At 29.3% G+C, this 17,082-nt stretch overlaps 1 protein-coding gene across 1 annotated transcript; it reads right to left on the reverse strand.

Annotated features, from left to right (window-relative positions):
- Positions 1 to 5,950: 5,950 nt before the first annotated feature.
- Positions 5,951 to 13,141, reverse strand: LOC130817754 (eukaryotic translation initiation factor 3 subunit E-like). Its single transcript, XM_057683619.1, has 8 exons — positions 12,822 to 13,141; positions 11,889 to 12,043; positions 9,301 to 9,528; positions 9,081 to 9,202; positions 8,463 to 8,682; positions 7,569 to 7,711; positions 6,489 to 6,626; positions 5,951 to 6,382 (listed from the first exon to the last, which is right to left on the reverse strand). The coding sequence occupies exons 1-8, from the start codon at positions 13,027 to 13,029 to the stop codon at positions 6,283 to 6,285; spliced, it is 1,314 nt and encodes a 437-aa protein (XP_057539602.1). The 5' UTR covers positions 13,030 to 13,141; the 3' UTR covers positions 5,951 to 6,282.
- Positions 13,142 to 17,082: the final 3,941 nt, after the last annotated feature.

Raw genomic sequence — 17,082 nt, forward strand, 5'->3', positions numbered from 1 at the left:
AACTTTCGTTTATGTTTTAAATTGAAAAATAAAAGAAAAAGAAAAAAGAAAAAAGTTATCGGTTTTGGACAAATTTGGACAAAAAATGTTTAAAAATATTACGATTATAAGACACTCAATAATACGAGAGTACCATTGATAATAAAATAACTTAAGATTACCATTGATAAAGTGTCAAAACTCAGGGGTATTATTGATAATGTTCCAAAGATATTTGACAATTATATCCGAATGGGAAATTTTATATAAAAAATCAATAATTTAAAATAAAAATAATAAATAATAACATAGATGAAAATTTGTGTGGATTCAGAATAAAAAACCTAAAACTAATTGTCATAATAAATCAGTTACATTAATTAAGAAACTCTCAGATTAAATGTTAAACTAAAAACTTGGACACAATTAAGCATTATTTAAAAGTACAAGTGATACACTATAAGCTACCCCAAATCATCATTTAAAAGATATTTTAAAATAAATCAACTCTATCAAAAGTTTAAATTTATGTTATTTTTGTGTTCTGATACGAATAAAAGTGTGGACTAATTACATGTCCTTCTTATAAGAGACAGTCAAGAAAAAAAATATATTATATATTCTATTAATATTGACGAAAACAAAAATCACTATATATTTTAACGATAAATAATAAAATAAAGGTTAAGAAAATCATGAATTGTTTTAATATTTTGAAAACCTTTTATCTTAAAATTTTGAAATGAAAGTCAACATGAATAATTTTCGCTCAATATTATAATCTTTATTTTGTATTTTATTAAATTATGGGAGACCTATAATTATTGGTCCAATGTATACGAGTCCAGCTAATGCATACTGTCCAAGACCGAAAGACTTAGACGTGTACTAGTGTAAGAACATTGCTACTTCGAAGAGAATCTTGTTTAAGATAGTGTCCTTGCGTTCAATTTTTTATTATTTTGAAAAATAAAAAGAATTTTTAAAAATTTAAGGTGAAATGAATAGAATAATAATTTTTTATTGTCGATATTTGAATTACTCTATAAAAAACGCTGTAACTCATATTATCTAGCACAAAATATGAATTATTTCTAGATTTAATTTAAGTTAATATCAAGTTTAAACATAAAAATAAATTTTTTAAACTCTAAAACATTGATAATGGTTTTACCCTTGATCGACCGACAAGTAATAGGCAAACAAAATAACTTTTTTTCATTTTTAGATCATGTCATTATTTATTTTCTCTTTGTCTATAATAACTTGTCAATTTACGTTTGGATAAAGTTGAAAATGAGTTTAGAATAAGCCGAAAAATAAAGTGCTTGACTATAAAGAATCTTTTATAAATCTAAATAATAAGATAAAAAAATAAAATTAGCAAAAATCTAATATGATAGAATACCATTTGAGTTAGAGTCCGTAGATAATATATATTTTGGGTGCCTTCTATATTAATTTCCTACTATATTAATTTAATTTATAAGTAGTTGTTTTGTATGTACAAACAAAATTTCACATGTACTTTGCTCAATTTTTTAATTATATTGTATAATCAAGTCTTGTGGACACCGTAGTTGACTTGTCTTTCATTTTGGCTTTATTTGCTCTGTAGGATTTTAGAAGATATTTTCATCGGTCAAATATATATTTTTATATTTTCATTATACTTATTATATTTGACTTTTTACACCATATTAATATATTATTTGGATTGTTCATATATTACATACATTATTTATAATTAAAAATTATAAAAGGTTAATGTTATGAAAATATGCAAATAGACACGATGATTCAAGAAATATCTTATTGACAATAATTTTCTTACACATTAGTCGCAATATATAAAATAGGCTTGAATGATAAATAGCTTCAATTATTGTAATTTAAGTAGTATTTCAAAATGGATGAAGTATGACGATGTCAAGTCTTGATATCAACTACTCTCTCCGTTTCTATTTGATGTTCTCATAAGGAATGTTTATGGGAACTAAAAAAGTAGTTTTTTAGATGATGAAGATAAATATTTTATTGAGTTAAAGTTAATGGAGAAAAGATAGTGACTAGTAACATTTAAATATAAGATAAAGTTAGTAAGAAAATATGGGCCTACAAACATTTAATAAAATGTTAAAATACATTTAGTAGAAAACATGAGGAGAGCATGAAGAGTGAGTTGAAGAAACCCTTTTTAGCAGGTGGTAGACTCCTTCTTCCGTTCTTCATACTGATGAAATATAGGGTGTAGGTTGGCATTCAATTTTGTACATTGTACTATTTTGTCTGGATTTATGAAATTTTTATTATTCCAAAAAAAAATATGAGGAGATCATAAACATAATAAAAATGTTAAAATAAAGTAGATAGAAAATATGAGGGAATCATAAGTATTAAAAACTATTAAAATTAGGGTGAATACAATTAATAACGTCCAAAAAATGTGACACAAATAGAAAATTTTTTAAGACGATAAATAAAAGGGAAATTCCACGTGGTAGCATCGAACTTTCATGAAATGCCAGTGGTAGCACTTTTGTAAGATTTTTCCATATGGTAGTATCTAGTTTATTGTCTTATCTAACTGTCGTAGTATTTTCCGTTAAATTCTTGTCAATTTCCGTTTAATTCACCATTTTGACGTTTCTACCCTTATTAAGTGTTGGTTGTTGTCTTTATAATTTGCCCCAAACATTTGAGAGCGTTGATGAATTAAACGTCAAAATGGTAAATTAAACATTTAAGAGCATAAAAATTTAAGACTATTTTCAAAACACCATGCATAATTATAATTATTCTTAACAATATTTTTTAAAAATTATTCTTTGATATATGCGCATATTCAAATAGTTTACACATCTAAATGTAAGAATTATTTTAAATAATCATGACATTAAAAATATTTAAATTATTCGCTCAGTCATACCTAAAACAAATGTGCATAATAATTGATCATAATAAAAAAATTAGGGATAATCATAGTCTTCTTATCATAAAAATAAATAAATACTATTAAAAGACCCAAGTGTCGATCTTAAGCGAAAACGCATCATCGGCAACATTGTACAATGACGACTAATAAACTTAATTTAAGTTTTTCAAATTATTAAAATAATCAAAGAATAATATAGAAGAAAAAAAATAATATACTAACATATGACAACTAGTTTGTATAATTAAATAGATGAAAAGTAAACGGAATATTAAAAAATAAACAAATTTTGTATTAAACTGTTTCATTGTAAAATAAGTTCATATAAAGAGTTCAAATTAAAAAATGAGTATTTTATCACTTAGAAAAAATGTTTTTATACAAATCGCTCTATGAGATTTAAAATAATGAGTTTTTCAACATTAAAATAAATGTTTTAACAAATTATTGTATTAGATAGTTTTCACCGTGTAAACACGCACATTCACAAATAGTTTAACAATTACAAATTATTCTTTTTGTCCCTGTGAGAAAATACCATTTAACTCAAAACATTTCCACTTATTTAGGTCAAATTGAGATTTTCTAGATGGACAAAGGAAGTATAAGCTTTTATTTTTAAGTCGATTTACCGAGAAACGGTCTCAATAAAAATAGCAGATATTATAATTAATTTGGTTGGACTACAGTCTCAATTTGTTCTCGTTTTAAATAAAAATTTGTGTCAAAATAATACTTCTGATTGGAATCTGTATAATCATTTTTCCAACAACATTAATTACTCCAATATTATTATATTATATGTTATTATATTATATTATATGTTCTAAGTTTAATTTGGTTCACACCTCAATATAGTCCATAGCGATGCATTGTTGTTAATTGTGGCCATGATAGTTGGCTTCCCACTATCCTTATTTCCCCTAATCACACCTTATTCTTCAGCAATACAACATTTAAATAACAAAAATACATAGGAATATATTATTGTAACATCTGAAACCGTTTTATCATGAGAGGGATTTAAAATTTCGGCCTATTAAAAATAATTGTTAACTAATTTACATTAAATTTTTAAAACCATTTTAAAATCTTTTTTTAATCTTTTTGAAATAATTATAATTTAGGCCAAATTAATATAGGTCGTCTCACAGTGAGACAATCTTAACAAAGAATTAGTATTATTATAATTACTCCCTCCGTCCCATTTAATTTGCATCATTTGCCATTTTAGTTCGTCCCACTTAATTTGCATCATTTCTATTTTTTAACAATGGTCCACCACTTGCTGTTAATCTCATTCACACATTTTAATTCTCTTTTAATTTTATCAATCCTAATTTATTTTCTCTCTTTATTTATTACCATTATCCACCTTTTTCTTAAAAAATATCAACTTTCTCTTTACATCAAATTAAACAGGACAGAAAGATTGGTAATTTTCTAATTCAAATAAATAAATAAATAAATGAATAAATATATATATATATATATATATATATATATATATATATATATATATATATATATATATATATATATATATATATATATATATACATATATATATATATATATATATATATATATATATACATATATATATATACATATATATATATATACATATATATATATATATATATATATATATATGTATATATATATATATGTATATATATATATATATATGTATATATATATACATATATATATATATATATACATATATATATATATATATATATATATATATATATATATATATATATATATATATATATAGTTTAGGACACAGTCCCTTTTTTCTTTTTTTTTTTATGGATAAGAATTATTGGAAATTAGACTTTTCTTTATGATTTTTAACAAATAATAGGCAAAATATTTGACTAGAAAGTCAAAAATAGTAGTATTTTATAATTTGTTTTCAAAGTGATAATGATTGAACAACAACAAAGACAATTATTAAAATACAAAATAATATATATTTTTCCGAATAAAAACAAATTCTGTATTAAGAGAGTTTTAAGGTGTGACGAGAGCAACAATGACTATGGTAATTAGTGAGCTAATACGAAGTACAAGTGGTTATCATGTATAGGACAATTTAATAATTATAATTCTTAGGGACTTTGACTGTTAATTACTTTACTAATTATTTAGGTTGTTACCAAGTAAAACAAGATATTAGGGAGTTGTTTATGACTTCATTCACACTTTAATCAAAAAAAAATTCGTAAATAGACTACAGAATCACTACAGGTAAGAAGAAAAAAAAAATTAGTTCTTCTAGAAAAAAATAAGGATCGAACTCCTGTCATAAAGGTCATAACTTAAATAATTTTACTAGCTCTAAAAAGTATAAGATGTGTTGAAATAATTAAATGGATTTTGGAAAATCATTTTATATTAGACATTTTTATTTGAGGAAATAGAGTTATTGTATAGGTCATGATCTTCAAATGGGAAACAAATTCTTCAATTATTAATTTAATTTTCTTTTAAATCTTTTTTTATATACTAAATTGGCATTTTAAATCATCACAATTGGACTTGAATTTCTTGGATTATTAAAATGTTATTTATGTAAATATTATGAAAAGAATTGCTAGTTTTGATGTGTTTGACATGGACATTTATGAAAGAGGTTTTGGCTTGGACATTTAATTATCACCTCAGTTTTAATTTATTTGACGATTCCATCACATGGAAATTTCAACAAATAAAATACATTAATAAATTTCATTCATTAATCTTGTTTGATATGATTTAGAATTAGATAAAATATTTAAAAAGCGTTTTATAAAGCAAAAAAATTAAAAAGGAAAATAAGATTATAGTCAGAATTAGAAGTACAGCGAATTCTATAAAGCAAATTAAAATGAAATATATATTGTAAACTCAATGGACAAATGAAGAATACGATTAAAACAATCTCAAAATAAAAAATCCTTATACTAATAATTTGTATTATTAGCCTATTTAACCCATGCATTGAGGCGTCTCATACAAGAATTTTGTAAAAATTTATAAGTATATTGAAAATATAGATTTATTGGGCTTTGTTTTGGGGAAAAATACCCAAGTTACAAATAAATTAAAATTATTATGTATGCAACATATTGCAACTTGCAAGTTTGGATATCAAAACTGGATCTGAAATTGACAAGATTTGGTAAAATTACTGAACATTTTGTTTCCAATTTCTGATTACACAGCAGGCAGCTATTTGCTCATGGAAAATCAATGAAATCAATTTATGAGACCTACACCAACTTCTGGATCTGAAATAATCAATTATTATTATCATGAATAAATACTAACAGGACTAACACCCACAGGCGGCACTGCAACTCCGACTTCGAAAACTATCTCGCTGCCTGTGTCTGTCCTTGTTCGAGAAGTTGGCCCACTAGTTTGTATGTGCGCCCCGACAATGCTTTGGTGTGATCTATAAGTTGCTCGTACCTGGAAGGGAAATCAAAGATACGGATAAATTGCTAAAAATCAAGCCAAATAACAGAAGAGCAACAGAAAGGAAGCTCGAAATTGACAAGAAGAATGTATTTCATACACATTAGGGTAGTTTGGTTCCATCACTATGGTTCCGGACTTGGAGTCGATCTTGGCATCTAGCTTAGAAGTGCGTATGAGAGTCATAATCCACCTTTCAGTTTCCTCATTACTCAAATTCAATTTCTCCCCGAGGACTCTAAAAATGATAATTACACAGAATTACTCCCAAAACTATTAAATAAAAAGTGTTGTAGTCAACATTTAGTAATGCAAGCAAACGGGCTGAAAGTACAGACGTTTGCAACAAGAGCTTCGTATACACCAAATATTAGTAGAAAACACATTGGAAAACATCCCAAGCTGTAAAACCTAATCCTAGGCAGAAAGAGCAGGAAGCAGGAAATCAAAAATGAGTACGGCATCATATAAATTACAATGTTTTAAATTGTCTTTACAGGCTGCAAGTTGCACAACTCAAAATTTTACCAATATTGCAAGTTGCAACCATATTTGCAACCAATCAGCCATGCAATTTACAGGTCTTTAAAATGTTTGTAACAAAAATTGCAGAGATTACAGAGATTGAAAGTATGAAAACAACAGAGACATCCTAATCCACTGAGCAGGGTTAGTAAAAGATATGCAGTGCAAGGAAAACCAGAATTCCTACCCGCCAATCATCAAGTAGAATGAAAACTTAATATACTGAACAGGGCAAAATTATATTTTCATGCATAAAATGCTTGCTTAAAAGGACTTTCCAGCTGTTACTTTAGTTGCTGAAAGTAGCAAATTTATACTTCTGCTTTTTGTTTGATCCTATCCTAGTGAAGAAAGTTAGCACTCCCTCTGTCCCACTGGAAAAGCAGAATTTGACTTGAGTATATGAGAACTATTTTGAGTCAAATGGTGCTTTTTAGAGGGCGGGCCCGAGGGAGTAATTTACAAGGGTGGTAGACAGGAGTTATAACATATAACATCACATCTTTTGAGAGAGTAAAGATGTTCAATAGAACTACAAGTTTATCAAGAGAGTATTTCAAACAACATAATGCTCTTACCCCTCTCCCATAGCAATTCAACAGTTGCTAAATATCACCTGAAAAGCATAGACAAGGATCATAAAGAATGAACATACCCAATATCAATGCGCTGATGTATCCTGCAATAGGTTTCGCAAATGAATAGGCGTGCATTTTCAAGGAACTCATCCCTAAGGGGCACAGTTGTATAATTGCCTTCCTCAACTCGTTTTCCAAGGAACGGATCATTTAATATGACCTAAAAAGGTATTAAATGCATAAATTGAGTGAATAGGAACATGTTAACGTCAAAAAAATAGAAATGAACACAAATGTGTCTAGTATTGTTCAATAAGACAGAAACAATTCAGAAATAAAATCCCAGATTCAGACAAGGACACAATCGGTAAACTATAAACCTCTTATAATAACATACTACTACCATAAATCCTAGTTCCTGCTAAATATCAGTCATTCTCACTCTTAGGTCCTACAAATTACCAATCAGTTATTAGTCACTCTTTTTGACAAGCCAACTGGACAAACATGGCAGAACAAAGGGAGTATACGATATACCCACGCAATCTGCTTTACTTCTTGACCTCCAACAAAATTTTCATTACAAAATTACAATGATGTAGCATGTGATCAGTAGCACTCAAATTAATCACACCTTCTACATTAGGGGTAGACATCAATAGATATAATTATATACTTCCTCTAATTCTTTTTACTTGTAATATGGACCCAGAAAATAGTGGGTCCATGTGCAAGTGAAAAGAACTAAAACAAGTGAAAGTTAAAAAGAGAACAGAGTAAGAGTTTGAAAAAGGCCACAAGCATTAACAAACTCAACAAACATGCATAGTTCAATCCATAAATTCCATCTTCCATTTTCAAAAAAATTAATCGAACATATGAAGCTATAGCGGATTTAGTGTTGAGCAAATTAAAAAAATAAAGAAAACCCATTAAGGTATAGTTTGGTCTAAGATGAAGAAGATTCTTACATCTTCACAATCTCTTAATTTCTTTTGTGCCTCATCAAAGTCATAGTTGACATAAACACAAGCCAAAAATTCAGTGATAGGGTCTTTGTATGAACATTGCTCCAACTGGATGACCTTAACAAAATCTTTGAACTGAGGTCTTCTCCTCTTATTCACTATGAATGCTGTTGCAAGATAACGCAGAAGATGAGGAGCATTTGTTTGAATAGCACTGAGATATCTGCCAACAAATATGTATTGTTCAATTTGACTTTTGTTTGATTGATATGTGAAAAAACTAGCTTATGCATTTTGCAAAAGGCTCGAAGAAACGATTTAAGTACTATAGGGTACAACAAAACAAATTATACTTCCTTTGGTTTTAAAAGTTTGCAACATTTGGTTGATGAAGCTATCACATAAAGTGGTCAAAAGTTGCAAGCTTTCAGAACCAAAGGAAATAAAAATTTACTATCAAAAAGGAAAGATTGAGCAAAAAGTCACTTTTCATACTAGGGATCTGTTTTCCCCAATTTTTCAGTTGTGTGAAGTAATATTCATCAAGCAGCAGCCCACCCAAAACCAAGTGAAGAAATAGATACAGGAAAATACTAAAGTGAGAACAACCGATATACTTACTTGTCCTGATTAAAAAGGTCAATTATCTGTGTTCTACCATTATCATGGTTGAAGAAGATGAATAAGCTCCAGTGCATCAGCCATATTCTACTCTGCACCTGATTAATAGGTGATGTGAAAGCCTGCAACAAAATTGATCAGAAAAATGCTCACAACAAAACTATGGAACTATTCATAGAAAAAAAGACAAGAAAAACCAGATAAGAGCATTGAAACATGCCTTAGAATCAATTATCTCTTTCAAACGGTTGAGTTCCTCAAGTGCAATGTCCCAGTTTTGCATTAAAATTTCAGCTGCAAGTTTTCCCCACAAGGCACTGAGGCTTCGTTCACTATTAGTGCAGAGAGCTCGGTACTGATAGAGAAAATCTGCTGCACCAGAATAGTTCCCACATTCAAATTGGAATTTGGCATACTGATACAGTGCCTCAATCTGCTCTGGACCAATCTGAATACAAACAACAAGTAAATTTGAGAACATTCCTAGATAAGGGCCAAAGATTAATCAAAATCATATGGTGTACGAACCAAAGATAATATAATTCAAGCTATTTCAGGTACGCTGGATCCAACAAGTCAGATGGTAAAATCAAGTGTTTTTCAGATGAAACGATATTGCATTCTTGGTCGAATGAATCAAATCGCAATTCGAGAGGTCAACCATCAAATTGTTAAATTAGGAAACATATTACGCGAACCCATTGGCCCATTGGATCGCCCATAAGAGAACAGTCCTTAGAATCAAAGGAAAAGAAAATTTCCCATTGTGATGACCAAATAGATATGCTTTGGAGAAGAACTTAAATGTCCAAAACTAATTTCTCTTGCAGGTCTTTCTTTCACCAACAATAATAATAACTCCAATCAATGGAATATCAATGCTAATATGGAAGAGTTTACGGCACTATTGCAGTACTCATCCAAAAGAAAAACAGTTAACTGATAACCCATTAGTTCGATCTTTAGAGAGCACACCGGTCCAGTCTCCATAATCACTCGAGCAATTATAGTATTGAACAAGCAGGTACGATTTAAAGAAAAGCTTGAATGTCCACAGGTTTTTTCTCCCTTCATCCATGAAATGATGAGAAACCAAAGATGCTATAAATTTTATTCTCTGCTTGCAGCAAAACTTGAGTGCTATGAATGGTAGGAATTAAAATCCAAAGATGCTTTAAACTTAAAGGCCATGAACAAGTCGTGAATTATTGTCTGAAAGGCAATCAAGTTGTTCACTGGAACAAGTGCCAGGACACAAAAGAAGGGCATCTAAAGGTCATACAACAAGAGAGTTAGAACCAAAGTTATATTTGTTTTGGGGAGTAGTGTTTTTTGGATATCGTTTATATACAATTGTTTGGTTGGGAGAAGAATTCAGATTTTAGAAATAATTTTTTTCCTCCCTTTAGTAAATGATTTCCCTTTTAAACAACTTTCCATCCAACGAACAAAATAATCCTCAAAGAATGGTTCCAATGAATAATGTCTACGACCAAACTAAACCATGCGAAAGTTAAAGCTAAAAGGGGAAAAGTTTGCAAGTAATACACAACTTCCATAGAAAGCAAGAGCTTCTAGCAGAAGAAAAGAGGAAGTAAGCCTTTCACCCAAAATCATTGCTAGTCAATCAACATTAATACAAAGACGAGAGATTTCAGAGGACTCTTTTCTGCGTTGAATTTGAATCATGAATAAGAACATTAAAGTTCTCGAGGATGCCCATTGGATCGGCCATTGGACAGTACAACCCTTAAAATCGAGGGCAAAGAAGACGTCTCCTTGCATTGAAAACATACATCGGTTTGGGAAGAGCCTTAATGTCCATGACTTTCTCTCTATACAATTCAGTGCATGATGCGAGGATGTGAAATCAAAGGTGTTTTCAATTTGTAGTTTTCCGGCAACAAAACTCAAGTGTCGTGAAATTGCTCACTTAGCTCGGTGGCGGATCTTGAGAAATTTTTATATGGTGACCAACTTAGTATAATTTAAAATAATCAAAAAAAAAAAAACCAAGGCGGCCAAATTAAAATTTAAAAATATAAAAATTAAGTGGTGGTTGCCCCGGATCCAACAGGTCTCAATAAAGATTTTCCATTGACTAAGTTCTATCAAAGGCAATGAAGTTGTTCATTGGTGTATCTTTGCAAAACACAAAAGAAAGGAATTCGAAGTAAATAACAACAATACAATGGTATATAAAAAGTTAAAGAGGTGCTAAAAACCCAATAACCATTTGAAGTCTAAATCCATAACCACTATTACAGAAACCCTCATCTAATTCATCAGTTGTCAACATAAACGGAACACAGATAATTATAATTAAACAAGAACATAAACCAGCAAGCACAGAAGCCAAAAGTGGATAGCATGTTATACAACTAAAAGCATATGAAGCACTCCATTCACACCATATTAGTCCAAACCCACTAAAACTGCATTCTATAGACTTGCAACATGAAATAATACGAGAAACACTTAAGTGGGAAATGCTAATACTCCAATTGTATCTTTTTAATCAGCAAAATTACACACATGAACGACTTAATCTAAAAACCCAAGTCTCCAATGGAAAAAGTTAAAATACCCTCTTCACATTAACAATATACTAGTAGTAAGTAGTATCTCCCAACAGCCACTCTACTGCAGGAGTACAGGATAAATAGTAATAATGCAGCACATACCTCATTTAACAAGAATTATAATCCTAATTACTAATAAGTTTCAGCCTTTCAGGTACCATAAAAGCAAATTTTCAACTTTCATCACAAGAAGTTGTAAATTATGAGAATAGGATAAAGAAATAACCTGATAGCGACCATTTAGCATCTGAAGATTATATTGTTTATCAGCACGCAGTTCCTGGACTTTATCCTCATCCTGAAGGAAAGCAACCAAAGGAGCAGCACCTTCTTCCAATGCCTTCAATCTCGCTACAACTTCAACTCTCCTGTCCACCATATCTACACTCAAACAGATTCTTACTTAGTTGTAAAAAGCGCAAGGCTCACCGGGGCGCTAAAGGCTCTAAGCTTAGGCGCAAGCTTTTTGTTTGCGAGGCGCACTTTTTCGTCATAGCTTAAAAATCAATTTTAAAACATGTATAATACTCCAAACAACATGTATAATACAAGTTTGAAAGCATTTATTATTCTTGCGGTAAACACAATTTTAGCACAAAACTATTATAATGAGAATACAAAGAATTCCAAAAGTTATTCTCTTCTCCAATTGCGTTTTGTTTTTCTTAAAGAAGCAATGATTTTTCGAACTTCATATTCAAGTAAATTGAGTTTCGAGTTTTTCTTTTTCAAACAAGCAAGCATAAGTGAACAAGGAGGCACGCTGGGCGTACAAGGCGTGAAGCGCACCGAGGCGCCCAAGGCGGACGCCTCTTGTAGTGGGCTTTGCCTCACTTAGCCGAGGTGTTTTCAATCGAGTCTGAGCTCGAGGCGCACAAAGCGCAAAGCGAGACGCACCTTTTAAAACTACGATCCTTAGATAACAAAACTAGGTCAAACAGCAACAAATCTAGACCTGAGACTGCCTAGGCCAAGGCATGAGTTGATTTAAAACCCTATTAAAATTGAATTATACAACCTATAACACATAAGAACGGCAACCGAGTTGGTTCAGCATATACAGACTAATATCTTGGTCCTTGGATTCGCTGCTGAACAAAAAAGGCTAAAAAGAATAAACAAAAACCTTAAAGTTGAAAAAATATATATATATATACACCTTGAGGAACATCTTCGGTGCGGTAGAGGCTCTTGTGGATATCCATGGCGTAATCGACCATATTAGTGTTGTTAAGGAGTTCGATTTTGGCTTTCAAAAGCTGTTCCTCGGTGTAAAATTGTCGCTCTTGAAGGAATTCGAGCAAAGGAAATACCAGATGACGGTCTAGATGGGGCGCAATTCTCGGCGTTAGGTCGTAGTCCGCCATTGTTGCTGCTTGCTGCGCGCTGCTGCTGTTGTTGCCTAGGGTTTTTCTACCTCACCTGTAGAAGTGTTCTGTTCGATAGTTTTCTCACTTTTCTCTGTTTCCTTTTTGTTTTTGTTTTTATCATAAAATAATCCGAAAATTAAAATTTATAAAATCTCATATTTATTCTATTGATAATACTTAAAAAAACACTGTATTTGTTTGATTAATACATATATAAAAATCTCACAGTTATTGGTTAATACTGCCTCCAATTCACTACTAATTCTTATTTACTTTATATAATCTATCCAATGCACTTATTCAATTCTTAATATCTCTAATTGTGCATAACTAAAAATTATAAAAAGTTGATAAGAATAATCCTTGCATTGAGATGAATCAAAATCTCACTTGACTATGTTTGAACTTATAGATTAATGATAAAATACAAATTAAAAGTAAGAGATGAATAATATCCAAAAAACAAATGGGACATTAGTGATGAATTGGAGGGTGTATATAGAAATCTCATATTTATATCATTCATTATTCGTATTTTTGATTTAAATGTTAATATCGGTTTTGTGACTCTATACTAATGCAAATACATCGTATGATAACAAAGAGTTCTGATACAATCATGCAATTGTACAAGCTTAAAGATGCGACAAAAATAATCGAAAAGTGCTTTAGATAAAAAATAATATAAAATCAAAAGATGAAATTATTATTTGATTTGAAAAAAATTAGATTTTATAAATTTTAATTTTTCAAAAATTAAAAACTATTTAGGAGTATTATCTGTTTAAAAACACTTTGACCTTGAATTTATGGTGAGACAAAATAATTTCCATTTTCAATAGTTCTTATTGATATATATTATGTCTTGTAAGTCGACGGGATTAAAGATTTATAGTATTTTGATTTCGAATTATAATATACTATAGTAAAATGCCTTATAAAATCATACACAGTATTTGCGAAGCTGCATATAATGTTTGCTACCAATGGTCAACCTGAAACAATTTCTTTGTTAGTGTTATCATTAGGAATAAGTATGCGTATATTCGATCCCCAAACTCCACTGTAGATGTAAGCCACTTAATAACATTGGGATAATGAGATGTTATTGTTATTGATCAATATTATTTACACTTTAAATTTAAAAACACTTCTATCAAACAAATAATAAACTTACAGTTTGAAAAAGCTAAAAAAAGTTGTTTTACATTAAATGACAAACTAGTATAAGCTCTATATATTTAGATATTTATAATTTTTAATTATAATTTTGTAAATATAGTATGTGATTACTTTAAAACAGTAAATATACATTGAACCAATTAAATAGAAATAGTCTTATCATAAGATCAACTTAATTGAGAGTTTAAGTACGTTTTAAGTCTCTTTTAATTTTATTTACACAATTAATTTTTTACGATTTTTGTATATCATAACATAACTTTGTGGTTGAGCTAGTCGATGCTTGTAAATAGTCAAGTGATTGCCTAGATCTTCATGTCAAATTAAATAGTTTAGTTGATTGGAACTTAGCTTTCAAGTCATTTAATGTAGTGTTTGTAAACAAATATTTCATTTCAAATTATGAATTTCAATTATGAGATCATAAATCAAGAATTTAAGAATACGAATTCTTAGTTGAGGCGGGCTTTACAAAAGACCTCTCCAATATAGGCTGACCCATATTTCAAATTTTTTTTTTTAAAAAAAAAAAAAGAAACTGTCTCACGCACGTTTCCTAATCACTCCCATATAACTTTTCAACTTCCATTTTAATTTTTTTGCCTAACAAAACCAATGAATTTTCTCAAAGCACTGAACTTCCATTTCAACTTCCCTCTGAATTTCACTTGCTTTCAGTTTCTTTTTCTCAACTTCTTCATTTTCAATTTCAAGCTTTTTCATTGTCGTGCTTCAGTTCTCTTTCTCATCTTCACCATTTGCGGTTTTCATCAAAGATATGTATTAGGAGTTTTATCCTTTCCATTTGCGTGTATCAAGCTTTTATTTTTTATTTTAATAACTTCACCATTGTCGTATCATCTTCACCATTTCCATATATTGGTGTTAAATTTGGTGCTTCATCTTCACCATTTTCGTTTTTAAAACTTCCATTTTAATTTTTTCAGGTTTAATTGTGTTATATATTAGTTGGAATTACAATTCTGTGGTTTTTTTATTAAAGCTTCATCAATGATGGAAAACAATGATGTTGAAAAAGACAACAAAATTGAGACTAAAAAAGGAATATGAGTTCGTGTTTTAACCTAATTAAAGTTTGTAGTTTAATATTTTATTATTTTAAATTTGTTTGTTTTTCAATTTTACTTATTCTTGATTTTAGGGTTTAAAAAATGGAAAAGATAAGTGATGTTGTCTTGACTTCTATTCGCAAAGAAAATTAAAAAGGTTCCTTCTAAGAATCAAAATGACAACCCTCAATAGTCAAAGATAACTGATTAAATATCCAAACAAGGGCTTATAGTAGTTGAAATTATAATATTATGTATTTAGATTCATAATTTTGTGTATTTGGGTTTATAATAGTAGTATCTGTCGTATTATTATGTATTCATATTTAAGATTATGTTGGAATTATAATAGTGTATATTTGAATTTATAATATTGTGTATTTGGATTTATAATATTGTATATATGCGTTTATAATAGTATGTATTTGTGTTTATAATTGTGTATAGTTTATAATATTTTAATTTATAAAGTAATGTTATAATACCAACAAAATAATGTTATACCCCCAACTAAATAATGTTATAATCACAAATAAACATGTTATAACCTCTAATAAACTATGTTATAACCCCATTAAACTATGTTATAACCTCAACTAAATAAGGTCATGCTCCAACTACATTATAAAACCAACTAAAAATGATATAACCCACACTACACAATGTTACACTCTCATCAACATCAACATATGTCAAATGTTCACAGTTATAATACCAATTATATTATGGTATAACTACAAATATATGTTCTTATAACACAAAATATATTATGTTATAACCCAAATATATGTTGTTATAGCCCAAAATATATTATGTTATCCCAAATATATGTTGTTTTAACACCAAATATATTATGTTATAACCCTAAATATATGTTGTTATAACCCCAAATATATTATGTTATAATTTCAAATATATTATGTTATAACCCTAAATATATTATATTATAACCCCAAATATATTATGTTACTATACAATGTATTCCCAATTACATCAACCTATTTCAAATATTCATAGTTATAATTCCAATTATATTTTGGTAATATCTCCAAATATATGAATTTATAATTACAAATGCTTTTATTACGATTCTCCAAAAATTAGCTATAGTTGTCTTCTTCAACTTTAACTACTTTGAAAACAATTGTGAAATTTGATACAAATTCAAATTTAAAAATTTTTGATTTGCCAAATAATAAATTTGAACTAATTTCAAATTTTCAAATGAATCATCATTCATAAACATGGCATAAAAATTTTTTCATTCGCCGCTAAAGAATCCTCCTCATGGTGAATATTAAACCTTCTACCAAAAAGATAGAAGAGAAAGTATGTAACCACCCGGAATGTATATTAAACCTTGTCAAAGACGGTCTTTTTGAGAGACCATTCTTAATTGATCAGCCCATTATCATCTTTTAGGTTAATTAACCTTTAATAGGTTGGGCATGAGAGACGTCTCTCAAAAAGACGGTCTCTCAAGAGACTGGCTGTTTTCTCAGTGAAACAAGCTCAAACAAAAAACTTATATTCTCATAATATGTTTAAATGAACTATTTAACCCGTATATAAGGCGCATCTCTTACTGAGGCCGTCTCGTAAAAGGAAATATCCCATCTTTTAAGGAGTCTTCCGTCAAAGGTCCATCCTCTTAAGATAATTGAATTATAGCTAAACTTAGCAAATGACATTCCAGCATACAGGCTTCTTCAACCAAATTCTGATATTTTAACACAAGCAACCTTTGACATTGCACAACCACATCAAGATAGAGCTAAATGAAGGAACCGACTTGCCC

The sequence above is a fragment of the Amaranthus tricolor genome, chromosome 7 (genome assembly GCF_026212465.1).
Source record: "Amaranthus tricolor cultivar Red isolate AtriRed21 chromosome 7, ASM2621246v1, whole genome shotgun sequence".
Lineage (NCBI taxonomy): Eukaryota > Viridiplantae > Streptophyta > Magnoliopsida > Caryophyllales > Amaranthaceae > Amaranthus > Amaranthus tricolor.